At 52.6% G+C, this 20,128-nt stretch overlaps 12 protein-coding genes and 1 non-coding gene across 13 annotated transcripts; 9 read left to right on the top strand and 4 right to left on the bottom strand.

The window, feature by feature from the left end:
• The first annotated feature begins 252 nt into the window (after positions 1 to 252).
• On the top strand, positions 253 to 323 carry BU25DRAFT_t27. Its single transcript has one exon. It is a non-coding gene; the product is annotated as a tRNA-Gly (tRNA).
• An 840-nt stretch (positions 324 to 1,163) lies between these two features.
• Positions 1,164 to 1,943, top strand: BU25DRAFT_407381 (uncharacterized protein). The gene has a single exon (XM_033705518.1). The coding sequence runs from the start codon at positions 1,295 to 1,297 to the stop codon at positions 1,748 to 1,750; it is 456 nt and encodes a 151-aa protein (XP_033565930.1). The 5' UTR covers positions 1,164 to 1,294; the 3' UTR covers positions 1,751 to 1,943.
• BU25DRAFT_195842 (uncharacterized protein) lies at positions 1,853 to 2,450 on the bottom strand. The gene has a single exon (XM_033701047.1). The coding sequence runs from the start codon at positions 2,318 to 2,320 to the stop codon at positions 1,955 to 1,957; it is 366 nt and encodes a 121-aa protein (XP_033565931.1). The 5' UTR covers positions 2,321 to 2,450; the 3' UTR covers positions 1,853 to 1,954.
• On the top strand, positions 2,162 to 4,125 carry BU25DRAFT_385314 (FAD dependent oxidoreductase; the record flags this gene model as incomplete). Its single annotated transcript, XM_033704364.1, has 2 exons — positions 2,162 to 2,829; positions 2,953 to 4,125. The coding sequence occupies exons 1-2, from the start codon at positions 2,581 to 2,583 to the stop codon at positions 4,123 to 4,125; spliced, it is 1,422 nt and encodes a 473-aa protein (XP_033565932.1). The 5' UTR covers positions 2,162 to 2,580.
• A 176-nt stretch (positions 4,126 to 4,301) lies between these two features.
• Positions 4,302 to 5,476, top strand: BU25DRAFT_195826 (DJ-1/PfpI family protein-like protein). The gene is made up of 3 exons (XM_033701046.1): positions 4,302 to 4,398; positions 4,460 to 5,005; positions 5,065 to 5,476. The coding sequence occupies exons 2-3, from the start codon at positions 4,538 to 4,540 to the stop codon at positions 5,290 to 5,292; spliced, it is 696 nt and encodes a 231-aa protein (XP_033565933.1). The 5' UTR covers positions 4,302 to 4,398; positions 4,460 to 4,537; the 3' UTR covers positions 5,293 to 5,476.
• Positions 5,477 to 5,678: 202 nt separating this feature from the next.
• Positions 5,679 to 6,443, top strand: BU25DRAFT_455171 (polysaccharide lyase family 7 protein; the record flags this gene model as incomplete). Its single annotated transcript, XM_033709928.1, has 1 exon — positions 5,679 to 6,443. The coding sequence occupies one exon, from the start codon at positions 5,679 to 5,681 to the stop codon at positions 6,441 to 6,443; it is 765 nt and encodes a 254-aa protein (XP_033565934.1).
• A 316-nt stretch (positions 6,444 to 6,759) lies between these two features.
• BU25DRAFT_428611 (glycoside hydrolase family 15 protein) lies at positions 6,760 to 9,175 on the top strand (the record flags this gene model as incomplete). The annotated part of the gene is made up of 5 exons (XM_033708514.1): positions 6,760 to 7,438; positions 7,489 to 7,956; positions 8,009 to 8,871; positions 8,919 to 8,950; positions 8,998 to 9,175. The coding sequence occupies 5 exons, from the start codon at positions 6,760 to 6,762 to the stop codon at positions 9,173 to 9,175; spliced, it is 2,220 nt and encodes a 739-aa protein (XP_033565935.1).
• Positions 9,176 to 9,635: 460 nt separating this feature from the next.
• On the top strand, positions 9,636 to 9,959 carry BU25DRAFT_418504 (uncharacterized protein; the record flags this gene model as incomplete). Its single annotated transcript, XM_033707875.1, has 1 exon — positions 9,636 to 9,959. One exon carries the CDS (start codon positions 9,636 to 9,638, stop codon positions 9,957 to 9,959), a length of 324 nt encoding a protein of 107 aa, XP_033565936.1.
• Positions 9,960 to 10,581: 622 nt separating this feature from the next.
• BU25DRAFT_360332 (P-loop containing nucleoside triphosphate hydrolase protein) lies at positions 10,582 to 12,997 on the bottom strand. Its single transcript, XM_033703666.1, has 4 exons — positions 12,394 to 12,997; positions 12,066 to 12,334; positions 10,973 to 12,016; positions 10,582 to 10,890 (listed from the first exon to the last, which is right to left on the bottom strand). The coding sequence occupies exons 1-4, from the start codon at positions 12,908 to 12,910 to the stop codon at positions 10,603 to 10,605; spliced, it is 2,118 nt and encodes a 705-aa protein (XP_033565937.1). The 5' UTR covers positions 12,911 to 12,997; the 3' UTR covers positions 10,582 to 10,602.
• Positions 12,998 to 13,151: 154 nt separating this feature from the next.
• BU25DRAFT_407386 (uncharacterized protein) lies at positions 13,152 to 14,655 on the top strand. The gene is made up of 4 exons (XM_033705519.1): positions 13,152 to 13,355; positions 13,406 to 13,886; positions 13,941 to 14,157; positions 14,207 to 14,655. Exons 1-4 carry the CDS (start codon positions 13,190 to 13,192, stop codon positions 14,483 to 14,485), a joined length of 1,143 nt encoding a protein of 380 aa, XP_033565938.1. The 5' UTR covers positions 13,152 to 13,189; the 3' UTR covers positions 14,486 to 14,655.
• A 316-nt stretch (positions 14,656 to 14,971) lies between these two features.
• Positions 14,972 to 15,409, top strand: BU25DRAFT_418507 (uncharacterized protein; the record flags this gene model as incomplete). The annotated part of the gene is made up of 2 exons (XM_033707876.1): positions 14,972 to 15,120; positions 15,211 to 15,409. The coding sequence occupies 2 exons, from the start codon at positions 14,972 to 14,974 to the stop codon at positions 15,407 to 15,409; spliced, it is 348 nt and encodes a 115-aa protein (XP_033565939.1).
• Positions 15,410 to 15,468: 59 nt separating this feature from the next.
• BU25DRAFT_407388 (uncharacterized protein) lies at positions 15,469 to 16,879 on the bottom strand. Its single transcript, XM_033705520.1, has 3 exons — positions 16,759 to 16,879; positions 16,137 to 16,602; positions 15,469 to 16,088 (listed from the first exon to the last, which is right to left on the bottom strand). Exons 1-3 carry the CDS (start codon positions 16,823 to 16,825, stop codon positions 15,752 to 15,754), a joined length of 870 nt encoding a protein of 289 aa, XP_033565940.1. The 5' UTR covers positions 16,826 to 16,879; the 3' UTR covers positions 15,469 to 15,751.
• A 1,958-nt stretch (positions 16,880 to 18,837) lies between these two features.
• Positions 18,838 to 19,604, bottom strand: BU25DRAFT_195979 (uncharacterized protein). Its single transcript, XM_033701048.1, has one exon. It carries the CDS (start codon positions 19,472 to 19,474, stop codon positions 18,893 to 18,895), a length of 582 nt encoding a protein of 193 aa, XP_033565941.1. The 5' UTR covers positions 19,475 to 19,604; the 3' UTR covers positions 18,838 to 18,892.
• Positions 19,605 to 20,128: the final 524 nt, after the last annotated feature.

Here is a 20,128-nt window from a genome sequence, read left to right on the forward strand (position 1 = left end):
GTGCCACAGGGTTAGAATGGGGCAATGATGTCGATAAGCTTTAAGAGGTGGTAGGTTGAGCCTAACGCGGCCTCAGTGCGCCGAAAGTGGGTCCTCGTCCGTATTGCTCTGCAGCTAGATAATCTAGGACATGAAACAGTTTAGCTGAAAACTTGTAGTCGAAGGTGACTGTCGGCATTTGAGAAACTTACTTATAAGACTATATCAATAAGGATATAAACGATTAAACTGTGCACGCTTTTATCAAAAGTTGCATTCTTGGTCCAACGGTAGGATAATTGCCTTCCAAGCAATTGGCCCGGGTTCGACTCCCGGAGGATGCATAAGATCCTTCTTATAATTGCATTGGAATAGTTTCTTTTTGCCTTTGTGAGCATCAGTATCCATATTGTTGAGAACACACTTTTTTGCTCGCGCAACGATCTCCAGCATTGGACGGGAGATTGGTCTGCCTGCAAGTCAACATGAATGGCGCTGTCCTCAGCGTTCTAGCCATCAGGGACACTAACTTGGCAAGTGGTGCCCATGATCTGCGTTCCCACGTTGAACACGACGGACACTCCGCGATTTCCAAGGACTGTGCAGCGGGACAAGCTGCATTCCAAGTCCCTAAGGAATATGATCGGCAACTATGACTCGTCATAGCGGGAAATGTAAACAAGTTGTATTATTTCGAGTATACCTGCGGCGGTACGACCATTGTTCTTGCCCTATGTCTCAAGCCCAGCGGGAGCGTCCGACTGCTCAAGCCGCAGCGGTGATACAAAAGCCTTGGTTTCAAGGCAGCTGCTCACCGGCTGCATGCTCATTGGCTTGCCCTACATCGCAATCGAGACCCGTTCAGGAATGAACTCTCGGCTCTATGCGTTGTCGCTCGATTGCAGTTCATGGCCCCACTCCAGAACGTCGGCCTGCATGTCAGAGTCGGTGAGATTTTGGAACGAACGACAGGACGGCCACCAAATCAAGCGTTCTGTCGGTGCTTTGCAGGATGTGATTGGTCGGTGAACACAGATGAGGGGAGTTGGTCACCGACACCCTCATTTGAGCGACGATGCACGCTAGCGATGCAACTCGCGAATTTGCAGGACACGAGCAGAAGACTCGTAGGGTGTGCGTGCTGTATATATTATGCTTGCAGCATATTCCTTTGAGCCGCATATCTGTCCTCCTGACCAATTCTCTCAACTCGTACTCTTATAGCGGTACACTGCCATCCTGAACACATCCGAACTACACCTATCTTTCGTATTATACACGCAACGCATCGTGGTACAGCAACCAGCCAGCAAGCATGGCATCACACGACCCAACGAACTTTCAACCAACACCACCCATTCGCACATCGACAGTCGATTCCCAGAAGTCAACAGACTCATCTGGTCAAATGTCTCCCAAATCTGCCCCAATTTCGCCAACTTCACGTGTGTTCTTTGGTGCCATCACTGAGCGCCTCGAGCGTTCACGCAGTCGATCCCGCGCAGACGCATCCCGGAAACGAGCCAAGTCACCAATGGTTCTGCCACCCGAACAACTCCCTTCTGCACGACCACAGCAACCTCATCACGTCTCGCAACCTACAACGACACAAGCTTCCGCGAAGGTACCACGACCAAGTCTCCAAGAGAACGGCAGAACGTCTACCAGTGGAAGTGATCCATGGCGCGGACGGCATTCGAACGAATGGCTTTTTGGCGGTTTCTCCGTCAGGGAGACCGCGAAGGGAGTTCTCGAGCGCCGCAAGTCGTAATCGAGGATTAAGGCGAGGAGTCTGGTACTCACTCGATGTCGGGTGGCTCCGCTGGACGTATGCACTGCTGGAAGGTGTGCTATCCATGACTGTCAAGAATGATGATAATGACCGGAATTTAGAAGTGTGATGAATCGGACATTGCGCGTCTGTAAACTAGTTTGTTAATGGAATCAAAGCTCTTGGTGTTGCTGTGTTGTGTTCCTATTCATTTATCTTGACGTGAGTTGTAGGCAAACATGCACCCGGCGTGACGTTGCAAATTCGTCTCACTTCAGGACAGAGCAGGTTATCATCGGAGAGTGTATGAGATGTCGTGCTTGAGGAAGGCGGCGCCATGTGGGCTTCCATTTGCACTGCCCTCTTTACATAATCAGCCGCATGGAGCTTGGGTGCCCGAAGTCGCAGCTTCCGCCAGGTACCAACCCTCACCGCTCGCAGAGTACCTGCATGGCCTCCTGTGCTCTGTGCTCCTGCAACACTCCCGCGGGTTCCTACTTTACGAAGTAAGCCTTCGGTATTGCGGCATTGTGGATAGGCATTCGAAACCGACGAGGTGCGGCTCGGCATAGCGAGCCTGAAGTTTGTTACGCGGCCTCGACAGCTTACTCCGAAAGCTTGATGATTGTAATTCTGCCAATGCCGCAAAGTAGTAGAGCCCACAAGTAGAAGGACGCACTCCGAGTCATTGATCCTACAGTTGCACTACAGCTGCCACTTAGATAAGGCGAGGAATACATAAGTCGCCATTGACCCAGCATAGGCTGTCCTGCAGCCTTCCCCTCCACCCCACATTCACCCGCCTCCTAGCTGTCGCCAGCAATCGCAACATGAAGCACGAACGCGCGACGCTCCCAACGCCTACTTCAAGCAACTCATTCTGGCACAGCGAGCCTAATGAATTCTTGATTAGACACCGTACCACCGAACAGCTTCCCGCCGAGGCCGACATTGTCATAGTAGGAAGTGGTATAACTGGTACATCTGCTGCTCGGTTCCTGGCTGAAGATGAGAGAGCCGAGGGTAAGAGCATTGTGCTTCTCGAAGCTAGGGAAGCATGTTGGGGAGCTACAGGTAGGGTGAGTTAAGATATCTCACCAACTGCTGCCAGAAGGCCGAGGCGCAATTCTGAAGTCGCTATTGCGGCGGTTATGACCCTCAGATGCTATCCAAGAGATGAAGTGCTGATCACTTCTGATTAGAATGGCGGACATTGTCAACCACTGCTCTTCGACCGTAGCGCCGAGGTGGCTGCATTCGAAATGAAGAATGTCCACGCAGTCCGATCGTACATCAAGAAGAACAACGTCCCCTGTGAATGGCGAGATGTATCCGGATGTCGCTCATTCTGGACAGAAGAGGTGATGAGCGAGGCTGAGAAGGAGATCGCGCATCTCGAAAAGGTAGCTCCAGCGCTGAGAAGCCTAGTAACGATCATCCGCGACAAGGAGGAGCTGAAGAAGCACCGGGTATCTCCTGAAGCAGTAGGGGTGACGCTCAGCCAAGGTGCGGCAAGTTTGTGGCCTTACAAGCTGGTCACATTTACTCTGGAGCAACTCATCAAAGCTGGACAGCTCAACTTGCAGACCAATACTCCTGTCAACGAGATCACATCCACGGACGGCAAGCACACGCTGCATACCGACCGCGGCGCGATCAACGCAAAAAAGGTCATTCTAGCTACCAATGGCTACGTGTCAGCCCTCCTTCCTCATTTCGCCGATCTAATCGTTCCCGTACGCGGCGAGATGTCAGCGCTTCTACCACCGAAAGGAAGCACGATCCTCTCAGATTCGCATGGAATGGTAGGAGCCTTAGGTCAACCGGCCAACAACGATGACTATCTTGTCCAACGCCCGTTTGAAGGCGTACCAAACCCTCGCGGACATCTGATGTTCGGTGGCGGCCGCGGAGCGGGTCACCTTCCAGCTATTGGTGTCTCGGACGACAGTATCATCGACGAAGATTCAGCAGCATATCTCCGCGGCGCGCTTCTGAAGGTCCTTGAACTTGACGGAGAGACCGAAGGTCTGAAGGAGCTTGAAGCTGTTGGACAATGGACAGGTATCATGGGCTATTCTCGTGATGACCACCCTTGGGTCGGCAAAGTACCAGACCGGGAGGGCTTGTGGTTGTCTGGTGGATATACTGGACACGGTATGCCAAACACTACACTTTGCGGCAAAGCAGTTGTAGACATGCTGCTTGGAGAGGAGGCTGGCCAGGATTTGGGTACCCTTCAAGCACAGATGGTGCAGAGCGGCGACATCCCCAGCAGCTATCTCTTGACAAAGGAGAGGATTGAGAGGGCTAGGGCTTTCCTTACTGTGCAACAACAAGACGAGCAAGGCGTTCACATGAGGGGCGTGGTTTAAAGATCTGCATGCGACGGATTTCTTCCATCACATAATGCACAGAACAATTCGTCTTGCAAGACGTCGTACAGCATTTTAGCTGCAGCTCTTTCTAATATAATACTTCTGTTCTTACCCCCGAACCTGGAGTGACTCAACTCATTCCTTTTTGCGTCATGCGGCGTCTGCGGCGCCGTGCCAAGTGCGCCCAATTGACCACCCCGCCAAAGCTGACTAATATCGTGCTCTATTTCTATTCATACTAGGTCCGGCGGGCCATGCCAATGTACACAGGTACCAGTCATATATCTCGTATCAGCGACAACTTCAAGTTTTGCACTGACAACCTCCACAGTCTCTGACAGTCATCACCATCGGAATCTGGAGAAAGCACAAGAGATCCATCTTCACCGTCACCAGACCATCGCTTGTCATGTCTACCGACAAACTGCCCGAGAAATTCGGTGTCATCCTCTTCCCAGGCTTCCAGCTCCTCGATGTCTGTGGCCCTCTGGATGCCCTCAATGTACTCTCGAAATCGCATACACTCAATCTCTCCATCATAGCCGCGACTCCAGATCCCGTGGGGACGCAACATTTCGCACAGGACCAGAAAGGTTCGAAGTTCAATCAGTCTATTGTTCCAACGCATACATTCGATAATGCACCTAGGGACCTGGAGGTCTTGATCATCCCCGGCGGCCTGGGCAACAGAAGTGATGAGAACGTGAAGCCAGTGGTCGACTACCTAACATCGCTAGGACTGGGTGATTTAACGCAGAAACATTTGAGGGGCGAAATCAAGTGGATCCTGACAGTCTGCACTGGGAGTGAGATCCTGGCCAGGACCGGGGCGCTGGATGGAAAGAGGGCAACGACCAACAAGAGGGCATTCAACCAGGTATACACCTCAGTAGTACGTTCGCGATCGTTCAAGGAAATACTGACATGGAGGCGAAGGTCAAAGAGAAACACCCCGGAGTCAACTGGGTGACTAAGGCCAGATGGGTGGTAGATGGAGAGTTTTGGACAAGCTCTGGTATCTCTGCAGGTATCGATCTGACTTTCGCTTGGATGAGCGAGGTGTTTGGAGAAGAGACTGCGCAGTATGTGGCTGATCACAGTGAGTATGAAAGGAACACTGATCCGGCGAACGACCGCTATGCAGAGCGATGGGGCGCTGTTTGAGCTCTAGACTCACACAACGGTATACCACAAGTTATCAACAAAATCTATGCACCGATGCAGGCAACTCAGTGATTGTACAAACCATAAACTTGCTTTGTAGCGACTCTAAAGGCATCCGGACTTACTCATGTGCTGACTCAAATCCGCAATGCAAGATGACTAGGCTTGTCAAGGTCAGTGGCTGTACGAAGTCCGATCCGCTGACCAGTATCCTTCAGATGCACCACTTCGACTTAGATTCGGCGGAACATGAGTAATCCATAACTCCGCTTGCATTTCATGTTGGCGACACGATAAAAGACCATGGCTGCTCGTGTGTAGCAGCAGGTGCACATCGTCACTTACCTCTGATCCTTGACAACATCCAAATGGAGCGGCAACCCATCATGATGTCAATCACCGCGATTGTCTTGTTCCTGACCACAAACGCCCTTGCAGCACCCTTGCCACCCAGTCCCGCTGTCCATGCCCGCGATAATACCTCATGTGCGCCTGGTGGGAACTTCGACCTTGGATCATTCAACCTGCAATTGCCCACTGGCAGCTCCGGCCAAGTCGATCAAATCTCCTCTTCCAAGCTCTCTGGATGCGACGGCTGGTCCTCGCCCAAATACTTTTATACTTCCTCATCTGGCGCACTCGTCATGAAAGTGCCGTCGCGCTCTGTTTGCGTGACCACACTGAACAGCAAGCACTGCCGTACGGAGTTGCGCGAGTCCTTACCAACTTCTTGGGATCCAAAGAAGAGAATAAACTCCTTGAAAGCAAAATTGTCAGTACCTAAGCCGGATGACTCGAAGTACGGAACCGTGATTGGGCAAGTGAAAGTCGATGACGACGTATCGAAGAAGCCCGTGGCGGAGCTGTTTTACAATCGGGCAGGCATGCTGACAATCGGTGTCTCTCAGATTCCAGATGTAAGTAGTTTGAAGATGACCGAGGTTGGACATATTGAGGTGGGCGAGACGTTCGAATACGAGTTGAAGTATGAAGGGGGGAAATTTAGCGTACAGATTGATGGTGGAGAGAAGAAGATCATGAGCACTGGAAAGCTGAACAGTCCCAAGAGTTACTTCAAAGTTGGCAACTACAATCAGGGCAGCGAGCCGAGCGAGGTGGTTTTCTATGACATTCAGGTCAAGCACGGATGATGGAGACGAGTGGGGTGGTTGATGTCTCTAAGCGAATGCTTCTAAGCGCAATGCAGCATTGTATCACTGATAAGATGAGATTCGTCCGGCTACCGCAACCGGCTTTTGATTTAGTCGCGTGTACCTGCCGATCTATCAAGAGAGATGGAGTACCTGGGCAGCCACGATACATGACGTCAGGCGCATGATGTCAGCTCGAACTTCTTCCGCGCTCTCCGCAAGATCCGCCGAATCGTTGCGTATCGTATCCAGAGATGTGACACACTTTCAAACACTCCAGCCGCGAGCTAATATACTCAACCACCCTCAAGCAGAGATGTCTGTGTCACACGATAACAATACCAGCCCCGGCGAGCGACTCCTCCGAGATGTCACCAACTCATTCCCCTCCCGTCCTCGCCAGGATCCAGACAACGGCTCAGAACTTCACAGAGAACATAGTGAAAGAGACGATAAGAAAGAGAAAAGCGACGAAGACATGATAAACCCAAAGAAAAAGCGATTGGCCTCCGGAGGCGGACAGGGGCCAACAGACAGACGAACAGCGACAGGATACATGCCAATCGAAGACTATGGGCTCATTGGGAATCTGAGAACATGTGCCATGGTCGCATCGGATGGCGGGCTTGACTACATGTGCTGGCCCAACTTCGATTCACCTTCAGTGTTTTGCCGTATTTTGGACAAGGACAAGGGTGGGCACTTCACCATCAACCCGAAGCATGACGACCTCTGCACAACAAAGCAACACTATCTTCCTGCAAGTAACGTTCTCCAGACCCGCTACCTCAAGGAAGAGGGTGTGATGAATGTAGTCGATTTCCTGCCCCGGCCGAACAACAAGGGTATGGATGCCGAGTATCACGCCCAAGTCATTGCCAGCAAACACACTGGAGACGTACCTGAGCGGTCCGACCTGAAGAGATGGCTGATCCGAAGAGTCGAGTGCATGCGCGGTGAAGTCGACGTGAACGTAGAAGTTTGTCCAGCATTCAGTAAGTTCGTTAGAGACCGCCTTTCCTAATCCGCGTTCATTGTTCCGCAGACTACGCACAAGACAAACACACGACCGAAATCCTCAACTATGGCGAGCAAGGGGAGCATGATCAACGAGTCGTCTTCAAGTCTAAGAATTTGTCATTGCAGCTCAATACGACCATTGACTGCGGCGAAGACGACATAGCTTGCCCTAGCCTTGCCTTCATGAAAACACCGGGAACCAAGCTCGGAAATGCAGTCACCACTAGCTTTCGCTTGTTCGAAGGCCAGGCTGTCTCATTCATCCTGAGGGATGCCAATGATCATACCCCGGATCACATCGACACGAACCTAGTGGACAAGCTGCAGATGGACACCGTCAAGTACTGGAATCGATGGATCGGTGGAAGCAAGTACAATGGCCGCTGGGATGAGGTCGTGACCAGAAGTCTGTTCATACTCAAGATGCTCATCTTCGAACCCACTGGTGCCATTGTTGCTGCACCAACTTTCTCTTTGCCAGAGGATTTTGGAGGTACGTATGCCTCGAAGGGGCTGCAAAGAGTACCGACTGACAAGATCTGTAGGCTCACGCAACTGGGACTACCGTTACTCCTGGGTCAGAGACTCCTCATTTACCATCTACATCTTCCTTCGTATGGGTTTCAGCTACGAGGCGGAAGCTTACTCCAGCTATATGTTCCAACGTATCGATGAGGCCAAGGAACGGAAAGTGGGCGCTTTGCCTATCATGTTCACGATCAAAGGAGAGACAGATATTCCGGAGATCGAACTCGATCATCTGGAAGGCTATCGAGGTAGCAGACCAGTTCGAATTGGTAATGGAGCTGCGTTCCATACACAGCTTGATATCTACGGAGAGCTCATGGATGGTATTTACCTTCTCAACCGATTCGGCAGGCCAGTTACCTACGATCAATGGCTCCGCGTGCGAGAAATTGTTGATTACGTCTGCGGCATCTGGAAGGAATCGGATATGTCGATCTGGGAGGTTCGTGGGCAGAAGCAGAACTTCGTGTACAGCAAGATCATGATGTGGGTTGCCATCGACAGAGGGCTGCGACTCGCAGACAAACGAAGCTTACCCTGTCCTCATCGACAAGAGTGGTACAAAGTACGCGACGAGATCTGCGAAGAGGTAATGGACAAGGGCTATAACAAAGAGCTCGACTGCTTCATTCAAAGCTACGAAGCCACCGAAATATTGGATTCGGCTGTGCTCATAGCGCCGCTTGTGTTCTTTATCGCACCGACCGATCCTCGGTTCCTGAAGACATTGGACCGTATCTTGAAGGCTCCAGAGAAGGGTGGCCTCACAAGCACAGGCCTCGTATATCGGTACAACGCCGCGAAGAGCGACGATGGTGTTGGTGGTCGAGAGGGTGCTTTCTCCATGTGCACATTCTGGCTTGTTGAAGCTCTTACTCGGGCAAGTTCCATCAGACTCTTTGACATGCTGTTACTGACACAAAGCAGGCGGGCGCCTACGACGACAAATATCTAAGACAGTAAGTTTTACCTGCTCTTTAACCGGCCCAGAATTGACATAAGAAAGGGGTGTTAACATCTTTGAAAACATGCTGAGCTTTGGCAATCATCTGCACATCTTCTCAGAAGAAATTGCGCGTTCTGGCGAACAACTTGGCAATACTCCGCAGGCTTTCAGCCACCTGGCCTTGATCTCAGCAGCCTTCAACTTAAACAGAACGTTGGCAACGCACCACAGACGGTAGAATCATCGTGAGCCGTCGTCATAATGAAATGTTGGAGGTAAATTGACCTGACGTGGAGGCTCGAATGCGCATCACGAAACGTGCCACATCAAAAGATCCAGACAAAGCCATTTTAAGGCTCAAATGACGATCACCTAATTGCAAGCGGCAAACTGCGGGGGTGCCACGATTTGTGTTTGGCAATTTTGGCAGGGCGGCCCCCTCGAGCTAACTGGCCATTCGTTGTCGCCAAAGCGCGTCCGCCACATTCTAGCCAATTGTCCAGCCAAATCTGCAGCAGGGCGTCATCGTGCGGCTCGAAACATAAAACTCATCCCAACCTGGCAGTCTGCATTCCACACCAAACCTCAGATCACCCTTCGCGACTGCACTCAACACCAACCACTTTTTCGCTCCTTTACGCGTCGTCGATCCCACCACGTTTACACACCTTCATATCAATACCTTGCGAAGTTCAAAAATGTCCGACTCCGAATCCAGCAGCGTCTCCAACTTCTCCATGCCGCCGACACCTCTCTCCAACGACTATCTCGTTCGCGACTTCGGATACCAAATCACATCAGCACGGTATCACGGCGACCACACACCCGAGAACAATCCTGATCACGACATCGACTACGACACGCCAGAGCATTATGAGCGCGCGATGGAGAACGCCAGAAGGAGCCACGCGATCTACATGGGCGAGGTGCCAGCGAACAAAGAAGTCAAGAGAGAGGGCTGGATGAGGTTTATTCCAAGGAAGGAGATGCTGCCAAGGAAGGGGAAGTGGATGCCGTGGTAGAGGATGTTGGCTTTTGCGATGGCAGGCGCGAGTGCGATGAATTGTCACGCATTTTGCCAGTCGAATCTTGCAAGAGGGATTGATTTTGTGATTCTGGACATACGCGTCCGCGACGCGCAAATTTCTGTGGGCCAGCCGACGTACGGCTTCTCCACATCAACAGTCTCCACGACCTCCACCTCCACACATCCTGAAACACATCAATCTCCATGCCAAGTCAGCGAACACGTCCTCTGTCGACAACGCTCGCCACCAACTTCATCACTACCACCAGCTCACCGTCACTACTACTGTACAAGAGACCTGTACCTCTATCGTCTCCTTGCTCCCAACCATCATCGTTGCTTTCGCGCCCTATACAGCGTAGCGATCTTCTTTGTTTTCTGAACCATTTGGTTTGTTATATATACCCGGTCCATCTCTTCACCAGATACCCCATGTTTTGCTTAGCTAGAGGCGTGTGCGATAGATAGTCGACCTGCGAAGAGTAATAACAACAATACTTGCTACACCCAACGATTGATAGATAACATTGCATGTGAACTGTCACCGAATGATCTTCTTCACTCGAGTGCATTGTGCGAGGCACGACAACGATAAATATCATATTTACTTTACTCATCTACCATTTATCCGCACCCCTCTACTTCTGGTTCGTTCCCTCCTCTTTCTTCTCACCATCCTCCTCCTTCTCCATAAACATAGTCTCCTGCGCACTCCACAACTCACTATACAGCCCATCCCTATCAATAAGCTCCTGGTGCGTGCCCTGCTCCGCCACCCCGCCGGCCTTGAGCACAATGATGGTGTCGGAATCGTAGATGGTGCGCAGCCGGTGCGCGATGAAGACGGATGTGCGTTTCTTCTCGCGCACCAGCGAATTGATGTGCGTGAGCAGCGCTTGCTCCGTGTGCGTGTCGAGTGCGGATGTCTGGCGAGCGTCAATTAGCAGGAGTGATTGAGAGGGGAGGATTGGAGGCCCTTTGGTGGGGAGGAAGGACGGAAGAACGTACGGCTTCGTCAAAGAAGAGTAATGGGGGGTCTTTCAATATGAGGCGAGATACAGCGAGACGCTGTTTCTCACCACCGCTTATCATCATCCCGCGTTCGCCGACCATGGTGTCATATCCATCGGGAAACGAACTAATAGTATCATGCACATGCGCCCGTTTTGCCGCTTGGATGATCTGCTCCTCGTTTGCTTCCATGTTGCCATATTTAATATTGTGGCCAATAGTGTTGTTGAACAGCGGCGTATCCTGCGGCACAACGCCAATCGCCTTGCGCAAGCTCTCGAGCGACACGTCGCGGATGTCCTGGCCGTCGATTAGAATGCGTCCCTCCTGCGCATCGTAATAGCGGAAGAGCAAGCGCAAGATCGTGGACTTTCCGCAGCCGGAGGGACCGACGACAGCAATCTTTTTCCCGGCGGGAATAGTGAGGTTCAGGTTCTTGAGTATAGGCCGGTCGGCGCGGTACCCAAAGGAGACGTTTTCGAATCTGATTTCGCCCTTGGTGAGAAGCAGTGGTTTGGCGTCGGGCTTGTCGACTACGGCGACGTTGGTTTTTTGCAGGCTGAAGAGCGTGTCCATGTCCAAGAGTGACTGGCGCAGCTCGCGGTACATGGAGCCGAGGAAGTTTAGGGGGACGGAGAGCTGGAAGACGAGTTGATTTACCATGACGAGGTCGCCGACGGTCATGGTTCCTTTTGCGACGCCGTTGCAGGCAAGGTACATCATAGCAGTTAGGGCTGACGAGAAGATGATGTTCTGCCCGGAGTTAAGGAAGGCAAGAGAGGTGGCGACTTTGATCGAGGCTTTCTCGTACGCTGTGAGAGCGGCGTTATAGCGGCCAACTTCATACTTCTCGTTGTTGAAGTACTTGACGGCTTCGTAGTTGATCAAAGAGTCGACGGCGACAGTGGCCGCCTTGTTGTCCGCAGCATTCGCTTGCTTCCTGAATTTTGTGCGCCACGATGTAGTCAGAATGGTGAATGCCGCGTATGCCGCCATTGTGGTGCTTGTAATAAGGGCAAATTGCCAGCCGTATTGGTAGGTCTTGACACAGTCAGTGCATGCTCGACGTTCAACACGATCCACTGCTCACCAAGATGCCGCACACTAACGATATCTCCAATGCTGTAGGGAATATGTGAAAGACCATGGATGACAGCAGGAAGCTGATACCCTTTGTACCGCGGTCAATGGCTCTTGTCAACCCTCCAGTTTGTCTGGTTAAGTGGAAGTTCAGATCAAGCTTCAGCAGGTGCTCGTACACGCTGCATGCGACCTTGCGGATAGCTTTCTGTGCCACACTTGCGAACACAGCATTGCGAAGTTCTTGGGAGACGGTCGCGCCAATTCTAGTCAAACCATCTACTCGCTTTAGTCTCGGTTACGGTGGGACGAAAGTGGTATTATTCGGTGTAGCTTACAGGCCATAATCATGGAGCCTGCCACGGTAGTCGCAGTGCCTCCGACAGCAGCAAAGTCTATGTTCATCGAATCCACAATGCTCTTGAAGTAGAAAGGCACTTGCACATTCAGCAGCTTTGCGCTCAAGAGCAATGCTACACTGAGTCCAACCCTGAACCTTGTCCCATAGTTGTCCTTGGGCCAAAGGTACTTGGTCATCTCTTTTATGATGGTCCAGTCCGCCTTGCGTTGTTCCTTGTTGCTCAAGTTTCTTTCACCAAGCAGTGGATCCATCGACTTCTCTACCTTCGCTTTCGCTTTCGCGGGATCAGTTGCAGGTTTGGCGGCTTTGGTGTCTTGCAGGGCTTGTTGCGAGCCTGGCGCAGGCCGCTGGCCGTGAACATCTTTTCTGTGCAGAGGCGAGGAGGTGAAGACACGGGTGGAGTGGTATAGTGGATGCGGGCGCAAGAGCAAGCCCAAGCTCGAAGGTTGAAGACACGGCCGACTGGCGGCGCGGGCAAGCGGTGGTATGAGCATGGCGAGCTTCACATGTTCGGGCCGCAGAGCTTCAGATATGAGTATGAAAGCCGCAGGAAGCCCCAATGGCCTGCAGGGGGAGCTCACTGATGGTGGGATACCTCGGCGTGCTTGCGTGCTTGAGTACCGGATAGTCTCGCTAGCCCGCATGTTTGCCATGTTTGATTCGATGATGCAGCCTCGTCTTCAGCCCTATGCGCCACAGGCCGCAACCAAGCTCCGAGCCGGTGGTCTACACGTCCAGCACGACTGCACGCACGCCAATTGACAGGCACAGCCATGCTCCGCCCGGCTGCCTCGCCCTGGAGAAGTGTCGCGCACCGCGCTGGTGCTGCGACCGCGCGAAGAAGATGCATCAACATCTCCGCGACGAACTCGTCTACCGAGCCTGCCCTCGACCAGCAGGTGAACATGGATGCTGCGGCAACACCAGTAGTCTCGCCTGGTACATGTCGAACATGCCATCTCGCCCATACAATTACTGACCCCTACTAGATGCTCACTTCGAGGTCATTGGCACACCCTTCTCCCTCCTCTCCGTCTCCCTCTCCGCTTCGCAAACCCTCTTCACCCGCCGCGGTACCTTGATCGGTCTGAACGGCAAGTCAGAGAACACATTATCGACCCTTTCTTTCCTCGAGCCGTTCAGGCGCGCGCCCGTCGGCATTCCCTTCCTCTACCAGAAGATTTCCTCCACCACACCAGTCACGGCCCTGGTCTCTACCAAGTCGCCCATATCTAGCATTGTCACAGTCAACCTCGACGGCAGGCAAGACTGGGTCATCAGCCAGAGACAGGCGCTGCTGGCATGGACAGGTCACACCCTGAGCCTGAAGCCGCAGTACAACGTGAAGCTAGGTCTGGCGCATTGGGGGAACACGTACATCACAGGACGTGGACTGCTCGCGCTCGCAGGGAGTGGTCAGATCTACCAGGTGCAGCTGAAGGCTGGCGAGAGCTATGTTGCGCACCCAGCGTAAGTCCCGTCTTGCCTCCATGATTTGGTCGTCTGGAAGCTCACATGATGCAGCAACGTTGTAGCGTACACAACATCCGCAACACCGCCGATGCCCTTCCGCTTCAAGTCGTCCAACTTCCGCTTCCAGGTCCCTGATCTTGGTTTCGGGTCTTTCGTACAGAACGCCAAGTTCTTCAGGATCATGAGCCAGACAACGACATGGCGCGCAGTCTCAACAACATGGTACACCCTCAAGACATGGATGCGGCGATCCATTTGGGGCGACAGGGTATGTTGTCTGCACTCGATCACAGAGGCATATTGCTAACTGTGCACAGTTATTCCTCCGCTTCGAGGGCCCAACAACAATGCTCCTCCAGTCTCGAGGCTCGCGTGTCAGTGATGTTCTAACACTCAGGGATATCAACGAGATCGCCGAGAGCCAGCCCGGCGCCGTGCAAGATGCCGTCGGCCGCAAGATCCAGGAGGAGATCAAGCAGATTGGCGCAGGTACAACCGCACCTGGGGTCCAGGACAGTTCAGTAGGCGCCGTGAAGTATGCAACGATCAGGAGTGGGAAGGCAGTTTTTGAAGGCCCCAAAACACCAGCATCGTAAGATGCTTTGTATTATATGTAGAGCGTTTGGCATGTCTCCTTAGGCAAGGAGCGTTGAACAAGCGAAAGATCTACTCTCGCGTTTTCTTGGCTACAACCACGTTCACGGATGGCTGTTCCAGTACGAACATCCAAGCTTCAAAGCTCTAACAGAAATTTGTTAATATTTCCACGAGTTCCTCAGACATGATCCCCCCAGTTGAACTTGAACTTGACCAATAATACTGGGCATACGTCATCCCGCCAACTTACCAATCCCCAGCCTTGGGTATTGCACATCAACACCATGCACAAAAGCATTGTACCTCCGCCGATCGTCTTGACTACCTCCACAGTACTCTTCAAACCTCTTCAATAGAGTACGGATCCAATCAACTTAATCTTGACATTTCTCGAGTCCATACCCTCGATCCAATAAACGTCGTCTCCCTAGCCTTGAGCTTCAACCCAACCATATCAACCTTTCGATTGAAAAATAACAATCAGAATGTGTATCATGAAAACCTACGAAACACGCGGCCCAGGCGTCATGGATCCCCCTCCCCGCCGGGGAAACTACACATCCCACCCACCAGCAGGCGTAGTGCGTCTCCCGCGCGACTGGCGGCGCTCAGCATCATACAGCGATGAGGGACGGTACGTGGAGCATCACAGCCACCGGTTCGTAACCCCTGCTCTAATAACCCCCAATCCCGAATGTGGATATTGATGTTGACATTTGTCTAGAAGATCTCAACCAAGGGTGATTGAATATTATGAGGAGCCGCGAGCAAGCAGGCGGAGTGTTAGTAGGACGAGGAGGGTGAGCGATTTCAGAAGGAGCGATGTGAGGAGGAGCGATTTGGAGTTTCGCGAGCCGAGGAGGAGTACGGGGTATGTGGATGAGAGGGAGGTTCGGAGGGAGGTTAGTCGGACGCGGTACTGAGTAAGAAGCCCGGGCTGTTTGCATGAGTTACGACGTGCATAATGGGCATGATGGAATGGGTTTGATTTGACAGTACATTCATACATTTCGATTGAATTTACAGAGATATCGAGCGCGCTATGCTCTGCTGCTATGAATACCGGAAAGCAGCCTGGAACTGCCTTGTATGCTAAACACCGTACTCCTGACAAGTCAAGTTGATATGGCCAACTGATGAACTCCCGTCCACCCTCTTTTTGTAATGTAGTTTTCAATGCGCCGCCTTTGAGAATGAAATGGCAAGTGTGCCGCGACAAGAAGTGTAGTAATACATTGACGCTTTCGTGTGCCTGGGAAGCGTGTTCACTGCAGAGGTTCCATCTTTGGCTGCTGCTGCTGCTGCTGTTGCATCTGCATGGGGTTCTGGCCCCAATTCTGCTGTAGGCCGGCGCTGTTGGGCGGTTGTGATGTGTTCGAGTTCATGCGTTGTGGTCCGCCAGGAGATTGCCTTGCTGGAGGTTGGCCGCCCTTCCACCCTGGAAATAGTCCTTGAAGCTTGATGTAAAGCTTGCCTAGCTCTTCGTGAATCGCCGGTGCAGACATGATCGCAGGTCCGGGCTGGATGGGTTGCCCTGGCTTGGGTACCTTCTCGGCATTTTGAGCGAGATAAGAGAGGTTGGCTTGCAGGCGACGAACGTAGCTGGTGAGTCAGCATAGGCGCATGGAATGTGACATGTGTAGAACTCACTCGATGTACTCTTTGGATGGCTGTTGTTTGCCCTCCTCGGGCGCGCCTATCTGGCCTCCCTTGCCTTGGGTCTGGAGCGTGGTGGCCTCATTGATGAGTATGCTGTTGATCTCAAGAAGCACCGAAACGCGCTCGTGGGCTTTCGCTGGCGTGACGGGCGACACAGGCGACAGCGGCACAGCCTTGACCGGTGTCTGCGCCTGCGCAGGCTCGCTCTTGACTTGCGAGGGGAGGTTGAGGTTCATGGGCTGCTGCTGGCCGTTGGATGACGGCAAAGTGGTGGGCGACTGCTGGGGCTGAGGCGTGGCATACGGCTGGCCTTGGTTACTCAGGGCCGGCGAGGCGGTCTGGCGGTTCTGGGCGAACTGCTGGTGGGCGGGTGACGGCAGCGTCTGTGAGTAGGGCGCGCTCGAATACGGGTTGTGCTGCTGCTGCTGCTGCTGCTGCTGCTGCTGCTGCAGTTGCGCTGCTCCACGAGGGTCAGCATGCTGATAAGCAGATCGACTCAGGTCAGGCCAGGGCATGTCAGGGAAGGCGCGACCGCGACACAGGGTCACAAAAGGCAGGCGCGTACCGCCCGTCGCGGTGACAGGACGTCATTGCGTATTGCGTGCTGACATACCTCGTGCTTGGTGAAGCTGGCTCTGGGACATGGCAGCTCCAGGCTGCATCATGGCGCCACTCTGCATGCTGTTAGGGAACGAGGCGCCTTGGCCGCCATTGGGGAGTCCGCCATAGGAAAACGCGTTGTTTGATTGCGCGAACCGAGCTTGTGGATCCAAGTTGAAGAACTGATTCTGCGGGGAATGTGTCGTAGTTTGGCCAAGGTGGGCGGCAGAGGTGGAGAACCCAGCAAAGGAGGAAGGATATTGGCTAGATTGGAAATCCATCGGACACACTGCAAATCATTGGGTCGCACAGCTGCGTTTAGATTGGATTTGTGGTGGAAGAGATAACGTGCGGTGAGAGGGATGTCCGGCGCTGCGCAGGCTTTGCGCGCAGCGCCATCCCCTGGCGCCTCGGCTGTGTGCAGACCGCAGCTCAGCATCTTGAATGGCAACATCACGGTCAACTCTCACAGTTCAGCGTCCAACATCATGGAGACTGCAACAAGGGCGAAGAGAGTAGCATCACCGGCATATCAACCGCGGAGACACCCGGCAAACATGTCTGTCACGGTCGTTTCCACGCACATCAGCTATGACCACCTCCAACAATCCCTGTCTGGACCCGGATTCAAAGGATCCACCTTTGACATGCTTCCAGATCCGATCCTACGGTCCGCCGCCTACTGTTGCTACCAGCCGCTAGCTTGTGCCTTATGAGACAGTTGACGGCCAGCTGTATCAAGGGTTGCCGTCTGTTCACCAGATTGCTTCCCTGAGTGCCCCCACAGATGTTGAAGAATCCTCAGACGAGCGTGACGTCTTCACAGCCGTGTGACTGCCTCACTGGCATTCCTTCCAAGCATATAAGCGAGCTCCAGCTCATCACGCGGGTGCTACGGGCATTGATGCAAAAGGGCCCAGCCAAGACTCGTGGTTACTAGCGGATGTGGCTGCAGGAACCTGGGACATCAACCTGGAAGACTTCCCTTCCTAGAGGACGGCGTAAGATCCGCGCCAGGCTGAGGGTGTGGTTGCAAATTCAATTTAAACTGACCCTAATGCCGGAATCGAATTGCACCAAGCTACGCTGTGACACGATACTGGCGGTCAAGGCGGTCCTTGCTGCTTCACCTCGAGATTTCATCAAGCAAACCTTCCCAGAGTGTGAAAAGAGTTGTTGAGAAGGATAGACATTGGGCATCCTGCCGTTCGCGATAAGAGCAACACGGACATTGAAACAGCTCCAGCTCGAGGCTAGACTTTTCCCATACATTCTTTCTCGACGTCTCTGCTTCAAAGCCACAGCTTAGCTTGACTTGGCCCCAGCGTTCACAGTCTAAAAGTGGCTGGCGCCCGCTTTCGTGTCGATAGCTGACTGTGGTATTTGAATTGTACATCATTCTGCTGAACAGGCGTGAAGATTCTTGTGTGATCTATCTCGCGCTAGGTCCTCCTATCACATGACCTTGAAGAAAAAGAGCAAGCTTTCCTGCACCTTCTGCAATTCATACCAGTGGTCGGAGATCGGTACAGAGCGGGTCGTGCTAGTCTAATCGTTGACCGGCCAACAGACTGTAAAAGATGCATACGCGGCAATGTGTCAGGAGAGAAACAGGAAGACGCGACAGCTGTCTCGAAATGCAACGAATCTACATTCTTTACGCTTGGTGATTATGTTCCAGCATGGTCACGAGTGATGGATTAGCGGGGCATAAGTACTACATACTGGAAGGGTAACCGCGTTCAATACCATGTCGATGTGTGAGATAGCGGAGCAATACGGTATGAATAATTGATAGATTGAAAGGCCTCCTTTCGAGAAACTTGCATCCGAAAGCCTTTCGAACATGTAGCCTGATGAAAAGACAGGTACAGTGATATATTAATCTAACGGTACAGCGATGATAGGAAAGGGGGTTTGACAGAAGAAGAAATATCCCCCGGTCCAATGGGACTAGAACTCTACCCTAAGTATATGGTATCGTGTCGAAAGATGAGTATTAACGCCGTCGTACATGTGCATTTGCCTCCTAGGCTCAGTCAAAGGAAAGTCTTCGGTCATAAGTCATAAGAACTGTACGGCATTAGCAGAGTCGCTTTTGTGAAGCACTATGTTGTCACGTACGTATTGGTCAGACGACTTCAACATTAGTCTTCTCTTAAAACCTCGAGCCCGGGTTTCATCCTCTCTCTAGGAAACAGCGCTCCGCTTATATAAGCAGACACTTGCTCATCGTACACCCTTTGTAAACACGCATCTGACTCTTTCGCTCTCAAGCTTCGCAGCGTCTCATGAGTAGGGCTCACTTTCCTCCTCAATGGTCGTCGTGGTTGAGGCTCTGGCGTAGAAACGGGAGTGTACCATACAGTCGAAGGGGAGGTGCACGTTAGCTCGAGCGAGCGCCTTTGGGAGTACGGTGACGTTGGCGCCGAGCTCAAGGGTGTCGACATTGACGAGATCGACGAGGGAATGCTGCGTCGTGATGACCGAAGAGAGGGCGCCTGCGGTATGCTTGCTGAGGAGATGGAGGGTATGTAGATCGGCGATTGTGGTTCCACGACTGCGTAAGCTGCGCGTATTGGAGGCAGTATTGTCGGTCTGCTGAAGAGCGGCTTAGGTACAAGCTCTGTATCGATGTCGAAGGCATCACCATATGGCAACGCTGGGAGTGGTTTGTCGTAGTAGTAATTTGTCGGTGCCCGACACACAGTTCTGATACCCATGCTCATATCTATAGTGCCCCCAATTCCTATGCTCTTTTTGGAATCCGGAATGTAGCACTAGCAGGCGATCATATACTCGTGTTGATTGTGTAGCGTGTAAAACAATGTCAAAGAAAGCTCAGACAAACCTCCGCGCGTGGGCGCATCGTGGGCTATTAAACAAAGGCGGGCCATCGCCTGCCACCCACAACTGCAACTTCCAACATGCAAACAGGTCAGTGGACCTGTTTGCTCACCGTGCAGCTGCTGGAAGTCTCAAGTGGAGATGCGGGTCTCATTGGGCGCCATGATCAAGTTGGTTGTCAGTAAAAAAGCTGGCTGGGACGAAAAGTGTGGTAAGTCTGGCGGTGGCTGGCATCATGCTAGGATGCGCTGCCCTGCGTCATGCGCCACTCATCAGGGTCTGGGTCAAGATGGAGAATAACATCAACGAGATTCGTTCACATGAACGAACTGGCGGGTTTCGGCGACGCATGATCATCATCTGGTGTTGAGGGGCTTATGGCTGAAGATGAGTGAGCGTTCGTGGTGGTGTACAGAAAGCCAGCTGCAGACCGCCCACCGGGTTGGAGCCGACGGTTCGTTCCCGAAACTATACGCACGTCCGGCATCTGCAGAGAAATACCCAACGAACATCGTGAGAACGCGGTAAACGGCAAG

Source organism: Macroventuria anomochaeta, assembly GCF_010093625.1.
Source record: "Macroventuria anomochaeta strain CBS 525.71 unplaced genomic scaffold BU25scaffold_4, whole genome shotgun sequence".
Taxonomy (NCBI): domain Eukaryota; kingdom Fungi; phylum Ascomycota; class Dothideomycetes; order Pleosporales; family Didymellaceae; genus Macroventuria; species Macroventuria anomochaeta.